The sequence below is a fragment of the Beta vulgaris genome, chromosome 3, assembly GCF_026745355.1.
Source record: "Beta vulgaris subsp. vulgaris cultivar EL10 chromosome 3, EL10.2, whole genome shotgun sequence".
NCBI classification, from domain to species: domain Eukaryota; kingdom Viridiplantae; phylum Streptophyta; class Magnoliopsida; order Caryophyllales; family Amaranthaceae; genus Beta; species Beta vulgaris.
Window position 1 is genome coordinate 48558952 of NC_079204.1, and position 8667 is coordinate 48567618.

The following is an 8667-nucleotide window of genomic DNA, read 5'->3' on the forward strand; positions in this document are numbered from 1 at the left end:
TGCAATATAAGTCATAGGCGTGAAGATGGTGCTCATGGTGGTGAAAAGGTTGAGAAAGTGATGGGTGGTGTGGTGGTGGGTTGTTTTGTTCGGTGGTGGTGGTGGGTTGTTTTGTTCAGTGGTGGTGAGAAGAAAGAGAGATGGGTTGGGATAATAGAGGAGAGAAGGGGTTGAAGTTGATGGTGGTGGATTGAGAAATAGAGGATCATGGTGGTGGTCAGAGGAGAGAGAAATGGGTTGGGGCTATGGAGGAGAGAGAAATGGATTGAAGTTGTTGATGATGGGGGGATTTATTTAATGTTCAATTACTTTTAGTTAGGTATAAAGTATAATTAAGTGTTGTTTAATATTTTTAGTAAGGGTTGTTTGGTAAATTTACAGCTTAAAACTTATCATATGAGGAAAAAAAAAAGTGTAGCAAGTAATATGAAACTTCCCTATATAAAAAGTGTAACGAGTAATTTGAAACGGAGGAAGTAATAATGACACTTAAATGTTGGAGTATTACACAAATATAAAAAACAAAAATTATGAACTTATTTTTGTTTGTTGATACAAATTGCTAAGCATTCTACTCACGTAAAAGTTAATAAAATAGCATTATAGCACAGTATCAATTCACTCACATATATGCTGATAAAATAACTTCTAGCTTACAAGTTGCTTCATGGTGTAAGCTTATTGCTTCTTGTCCAAATTAAATTAAGCAAAAGCTAAGATCAAACATTCTTCATAACACGGAACCAGAAACAAAGGAGCAATAAACATAAATATTACTTGCACGGGGGTAAAGGAGCACCGCAAAGGCACTTGTTGTGGGCGAACGCGGAAGAATTGAACTGCTTCAAACTCGAGGGGATCGGGCCACAAAGCTGGTTGTAGCTGAAATCAATGGTTTGCAAAACTGGAAGCTGCCCGATTTCCTTGGGAATGGATCCATATATCTCGTTGTGAGCAATGTCAATAATCCCTAGGTTTTGGGAAAGCCTAACATTGGTGAAATCAAACTTGAAGTGATTTTGCCTTATAATGAAATCGTTAAGTCTAGTTCCGCCTAGGATAAACGATACATCTCCGGTGAACTGGTTACCGGACACGTCGAGTCCTAATAAATCTGCCTGAGCTAAAGATCTCGGGATCGTCCCTGATAACTTGTTGTTCATTAGTTTGAGATCCACATTGCGCTTGAATGAGCCAAAGCTCACCGGGATTGAACCAGTTAGCTTGTTGCTGAAAAAATAGAGTTGAAGGGTTAGAAAGTAGAAACATTTACTTCATGTTGCTAAATTATTCTGTCCCTCCTATCCAATTAAATAGATCAAATGATATATGTAGTCCTAATTAAGCAATATATAAGCATCAATTATATCGTGTGATTATGTCATTAAGTTCTCAAATAATATTATTTTAGGAAATATAATAATGCTTATATATAATCTTAAGAGCTATGTAGATCATAATACTCTCGCCGTCACTTAATAAATTTCTCATTTTTCTAATGCACGTCTTATATCGTTAATATATTTAATTACATACCAAGGATGTCTTGGCCTAGTGGTTAAGATTGAGGTGCTGTGAGCGATAGGTCACAGGTTCGAATCCCCACTCCCCTTCTTTGTACTTTATACTGCCTTCGTGGCTCATATGAATAAAAAAAATATATTTAATTACATATTACTAAAAATTATAAAAATTGATAAGACAAAAGTCACAAAACAAGACACCAAGTGAATAGGTTTTATCAGGACCGGCTAATAGCAGGATCAAGGTGAGCAAGTGCTCACGGCCCCCTTTTTGTGGGCCCCACCAATCTTTAAAAAAATAAAAAGCTATAGCATTCACCTGCAAACTCCAAAGTGAAAAACAAGACTTTCAATTTTCCCAATTCTATCGATCTTATAGTAGTTATAAAAAAAACATTGAGGAGATATATTGTATATAATACGCTTTTTCACTTAAGGATTGAAGTTAGTTCAAGTGGATGGAGCGCTCCCCTTTCCTGAGGTTAGGGGTTCAATCCTTACCCCCAATATTATGGTGGGGTATTTCCTTAGCATGCTATGCATACCTTATCAGTCAATGTGTTCGTGTTTCCTACATGATGGTAGTCTTGTAGAGGTTATCCCTTGGGCTGACTTAATTTCCTTATTAGAAAAAAATAGTCTTCTTCACCTTAAAGAGATCCTCTTGAAAATTAAGGATTATACTTCCTCTGTTTCATACTTGCTACACTTTTATTTGTGGGAAGTTTCACATTACTTGCTACACTTTTTTTGGCAATAAACTCTCTCTATCTCTCTCCTCTCATATGGGTCCATTTTCTTTTTACTCTCTACCTCTCTCTTCTCCAAAAATTGCCTAAAAGTCAGTTAATTGAGAAGTATAGCTCAAGTAATATGAAACGGATGAAGTATTTGACAATGGAGCATAAACCAATAATCAATAGTCACTGAAATTGCTTTAGCTCCCTAAGCTCCCGCTTTTCTTCATAAAGTCTCTTAGATGCATCAAATATTAATCTGATTTAGACATTTATCTACTTCTAGTAACTGTTTTAACTTATAAAGATTTTTTTAGATATTTACTACTATTACACTTTTTAACTAATTTTCTAGACATTAATTTTTATTTATATAATTGACGGCAAGAAAATTAAACTGCCTTTTCGTAGGAATCTGCTGTCTGTTGCGAAACAATCTATGTCGTATGGACCTTGTCTGTTGTCTCAATATGATTATTATATATTTCATCCCTTTTTTAATAATTACATAAAAATAGGAAAATGTCAAAAATGTAGAAAGAAAAAGTTTGGACCATAATAAAGTAAAATAACTTAAATGATGAAACAAAAAAATTTAGTAGTTCCTTTTTGTTTTTTAATGACAATATAATAATATTGAACTTTCTTTATCCTCTTAAGTTGGATTGCTTTTATTGTGACTATTTAAAGTAAAGAAAGTTATCAACTTATTGATAATCGGATAAAGTGTTTGTGTAGGAAGTTTTTTTTGGATGTTTTTAAGTCACTGATGTTACCTAGGCAAAAGTTATTTTTTTAATATGATCAAACTTTAAAGTTATTACTTTATTTCAGAAAAATAAGATATTTATAAAGAATAAATTTTGCAAATTTATAGTACTTATATTTTTAAAAATGTTATAACATGTGGCTAAGAGCCAGTAAAGCAAGTATCATTGTATTGCTCATTGTGGGTGAAAGAAGAAAGAAGTCGTTGTGTGTTGAAAATCGGGGAGATTGAATTGTACATCGGTGGAACAACGAATACCATATTTTCTATCACCGCCTACTTATATCAATTTTCATCATTTCATGTATGATTTGTATCTTCTCTCTTTTATGAGTTGTCTTATTTGATTAGTGGTCAAATATTTTACACAAATCACTAAATAAATGGTCTAATTTTAACATTAAATAAGGTAAACTTAAGACTGATTTTCTAATAAATAAGTTCATACCATTTTAACCCAACACTGATCCTAGATATCTTACATCAACTTAGTGATTCCTTTTCTTCTCCTTCCTTTGTTTCCATTTAAATCTCGAACTAAAGCAAACAATTTTAGAAAATAACTTGACTGTCTTACCGAATATATAGATTAAACTAGTCGCTAAATGCAACGTATTAAGTTAGTCAATAGATAGATTAAACTAGTAACTGTATAAAAAAGTATGTATTTCGTTCTCCTTTTAATAATAAGCTAAGATAGTTGTCTAATTTTAAATTAAAAATAGGCGTTTTCTTATAAAATCAACTACATATTTTATACACCTTTGTTCACACATTTTTAGTCATGAATTTCCGGTCAAACATTGTTTTAATCTCATTATTTAAGGTTTGTTTTTGTTAATTATGACTTGAAATCTTGTGAATGGCCTAAGGCTAATTTTGAATGCACATATCTCTCAATTTATAAATGATTTTGATGTGATTCAAATTGGAGGTGATAACTTGTTCAAAGAGTTTCAACGATAGGTCATATGCCCAATTTCGATGAGAAACGAGAAAGTTATGACTGTTTTACGAAGAACTGACGAAGCTGTTTCGTCCCGGGCCCGACCGGGCGGATTTTGCCCGACCCGGTCGGGCGGTGCGCGGTTTTGAGCGCTGAACGCATTTTTCGATATATTTTTCGTTTTAAAGTTATCTTTTAGGGTTTGTACGAGTTCCTTATATATAAAAGGGCTTCCTAGTTTATTATTATTAACAACTTATGAAACACTTTAGCCTCTAGATTTAGGACTCCTTGTATTATTTTCCCTGATTTTCTCCATTATAAGAAGCTCTAATCTCCCACCTGTGGATGTAGGTCAAATTTGACTGAACCACGTAAATCCTTGTGTTCTTTATTTGTTCATCTTTATTATTTTCTCACCTTTATTATTTCATTGATTTTCTGTTCCGCATTAATCAAACTACAACACTCTATTTCTTAACAGTTTTAGGTCATATATTTTTATAACAATACATTTAATATATCCTCCATCTGGAAAAGATATTTCAACTCTCCTTTCTATACTCAATTACGAATAAAAACTATACTTCTTCTGCAAAATTATTACAACACATGTCTTTGGCACCTAAATTTAGGAGGAAGTTATAAGTGGATTATTGTTGATGTTTGTGTTAAAGTAAGTAGAGAGAATAGTTGTTTAGTGTCAAAAATGGTCTCATATATGGGTTTATTTTTCCACGAATAAAAGTGTTGCATTAATTAAAAAACTATCCACATATGTTGCATTAAAAAAAAACTAAAAAAACAAGTGCTGCATTGATTTTAAGATGGAGGAAGTAAAAGTTTAATTTTTGTTATGTAGAGTATTTATTAAGATAAATTTAATAAGAAATAAATTTTTTTTCCTAATATATTAGAATGAATTTAGGAGATTTTTTTACATTCTGAACGGAAACATATATTTTTGGGCGAGGGGATAACTCATTTTTGTAGGGTCAGTTTCTTAATTTAAGGTGGTCCCACATTGCAGTTCAAGTCGAGTTTTGACAGGTCTATACAACTACCCACATGGTCACATCTATATCCAAAATGCATTATAAAAATAATAACTAAGTCGGGTGAATCGGACATACCTTGAGAGATCCAATCTAAAGAGGTTTGGTACGAGGGACAAAGATGAAGGGATAGTACCAGTAAAGCTGTTAGAGTAGAGCTCAATTGTCCCAACGCTTTTCATCTGATCTGAGAAATTAGGCATGGAGCCACTAAGTTTTTTGTTTTGTGTAATCGTAAAAACTTCAAGATCGGGTAGCCTAGTGATGGTTTCCGGAATAGGTCCTATTAAGTTGGGCAGCCTTGAGAACCGAAGGACCTTCAGATACGTCAAGTTTCCGATTGTCGGAGGGATTTGACCGGTGATTTCATTCACGTTGTCGAAGGACAGGCTAGAAACCCGGCCTAGCCGCAAATCATTGTTGCAACTGACGAAGCGCCAAGAGTTGCAACAATCGGTGTTGGCGTTCCATGTGGAGAAAAGTGAGGGGTTTCGGAATTCTTTTTTTACTTGTAGGAGGATTTGCTTGTCTTCGTCGTTGCATGGAAGGGAAAATTGAGAGAGAGTTGGAGAAAAGAGGTATTGCAGACAAATAAGAAAGAAGAGAGAGGTTTTATTTATAGTGTTTTCCATTGTAAGGTATGTTGTGGGAGTAAAGGATGAAAACTTCTAGTGTAGATGATAATGGAACTATGGAAGTAAGAAGGATGATGAGCATATCTATCTATATATATATCTAAAGTAAAATCCTTAAGGCCATGTGTCGTTCTATTAGCAATTTCAATCCCACGTGGCATGACGTGGCATGCTCCTTTGATCAGTATTCCTCGAAGCTCAATGAGGCTGTCCACGTGTCACTCGAATCAAATCATATGTAATTGGCGTCAATTAAGGATTTAAATTGATATGTGATCTACATAATTAAGGAAACGTTTATTGGAATAACGTGATGTGTGTCGACCAAGTTGCACGTGAAAATTAGAAAAAAAAAATATATCAATCACGATATTAATTGAGAGATTTTCGCATAAATTATGGAATCAATTAAGGAAATCTTAATATCAATAACAGTATTATGGAAACAATAAATTATCGAATCAATTAGGAAACAATAAATTATCGAATCAATTAGGAATCAATCATGGTTGTAATTGATAATTAACCAACCACCCATGCTAATATTAAGGAAACAATTTTACATTTCTATAATTACAAATTTAAAAAAAACAATTAATTGGTAATTATACTCGGCCATATGTAGTATAAATATCAATGGTTCTTTGGCTTTGTCTCACCACACCACACCATAATACAAAATACCGTATTTTTTAAAATTAGGGGAGAGTCCAAATGACGTTTTTAGGATGGTCATGGCACACCATAAAACAGTTTGTTCGATTCTTATTCATGCGCTTTTATGATATTAGTTTCAAAAAAATACTAAATCAAAACCATTCTAATACTAAACGTGATATGTCCGTAATTGAAGATGTAATTCAAGAAGTCCCATGTGAAGCACAATGCGCCTCAATTGAAGATACATGGCATCCAAAATTGGCACATTCTAATTTCTTTGATGTTGATGCAATGGTGTTAACACTATTTCGTTCGGGTCGTCTTTTGAGTCATAAAGTATCAACTAAATTCACGCATGATATATGTTATGATTCGCCTATATGGGATACTATTGAAGACGTTTCTTCATCAAAACCTCGGTATAGGGTCTACTTGGATTGTGATAACATGATGGTCTACCTACACACTTTACCTCCAAGGATTCATAAAGTGTGCCATGAGTGTTTCGAAGAATTGAATTTGGTCGACGACGGACATCTTCTTCAATTAAGTAGAAATAAAACTTTATTGTATTATATTGCAAGGAATGATTAGCAAGTCGTCTTACATACTCTTTTATATTAATGTAGTATGTTAGTTTTCTTAATTTAAATACAAAATAAGTGCAATTATAGTTGTACTACTTATTTGTCAATCTTATTATAAATAAAAACGTGTTTGCTATTGTTAGTGATTAATACATGCAATAAATTCAAGCTTTTAAATACCAACCAATGCATGCAAGCCATTAAATATTATCTACCACCTAATGCATTCAATACATTAATTGCCAATATTTTTGCCTATAAAAAAGAATGTAAAGAATCCGGTTATCATAACCCCTTTTGCTTCCAGATCGTTTTTAAAATTTCCAAGCTAATTATCCTTCTAATTTTTGAAAAAACAACTTATTTCATGAAATGAATCCTAAAATTGCAAAACATGTCAATGATATTAATGAGTCTATGATGGAATTTTTTGAAGCATGGTCTACCATTGATGAGCAGATTGCGAATTCTCTTAAAGCACTAGAGAAATTAGAAGAAGAAGAAGAAGAAATGGAAACCATGGGTTATGTTGGTATGATTATCTCCTTTCGTAATAAGATTGAACTTGCAACAATAGAAGCAAAGGAAAGAGTTCAGTATTTGGATTCCCTAATAAATGATTAATGTACTTAAACGTGTGTACCAATGGGGATGAAAAGAGTAAATCATGTCTTGAAGAATGAAGTATTCAAATTTTCTCATGTATTGTTTTGCATTTCCGTATTAAATATGTATTACATATCTCTATTTATTTTTCATGGTCATGTATTTTTTTTAAAGAAAAAGTCTTGCAGTAATGACTAAATTGCTTAAGTGAATTTCATAGAATTAATTTGTGAATGTTTGTATTAAATATGTATTATGTATGTATATTTAGTTATCATGGTCATGAACTAATTTCAATCAAGAAAAAGTAAAATATAATGCATAATATTTTTTTTTTGGATCTATAAAAAAAGTGACTACAATTTATATCTAACATAATTATTTTGTATATTTGATCTAACAAGAACTATCACCCTGGGATACTCTTATGTGTGTTAAAGATTTTGATTTGATTTACCTTTAAATATATTGATTCGTTACCAAACATATGCATTAGAACACTAATAAAAAACATTTCTATTTAGCAGTTTAGAAACGAAATATTCCAGTGATTTTTTAATTGATTGATTCCGAAATTAAGTGATTTCAAGAGACATACTTTTATTTGCGGTATTGTTTGTCTTATATATGTTGACCATATGAAATTTAGTTCTATTGTGATAGTTTTTTCCAAGATCAAGTTGTTTTATTCTCTTTTGTGAAATGGATCCTCATGTCAAAAAGGTGCGAAAAAATGAATTCACATTGCTAAATTCTTTGAAGAGGCAAGTTCACGTTGATAATAAGGAAATAGGTATATATATACTGCATTTTTTTTCCACACGTTTCTATGTATTTTTTTTAACCTTAAATTTTTACATTATTATAAAACATTCTAAGAAAAACAAATCCTTTTTCGATTTTTAATCATAGCATAGTTTTACAAAGACACAAAAATTCATTCCATGCATGCAATGTAAATACGAAATTTATATCTTATATATATATTATATAATGTTATAAATTATTTTTAATATTTTTGGTTACATTCATGTGATAAATGTAGTTATCCATATAAAGTTATATTCGATATCACGACATTGATACAACAGATAAGAGGGATATAGTAGTCCAAAGGAAAAATGGAAGATTAAGGCAGATATCTGAGCT

General features: G+C 32.0%; 1 protein-coding gene across 1 annotated transcript; it reads right to left on the bottom strand.

Annotated features, from left to right (window-relative positions):
- Window positions 1-515: 515 nt before the first annotated feature.
- Window positions 516-5730, bottom strand: LOC125496089 (polygalacturonase inhibitor-like). The gene is made up of 2 exons (XM_048641590.1): window positions 5109-5730; window positions 516-1230 (listed from the first exon to the last, which is right to left on the bottom strand). Exons 1-2 carry the CDS (start codon window positions 5660-5662, stop codon window positions 774-776), a joined length of 1011 nt encoding a protein of 336 aa, XP_048497547.1. The 5' UTR covers window positions 5663-5730; the 3' UTR covers window positions 516-773.
- Between the last annotated feature and the right edge of the window lie 2937 nt (window positions 5731-8667).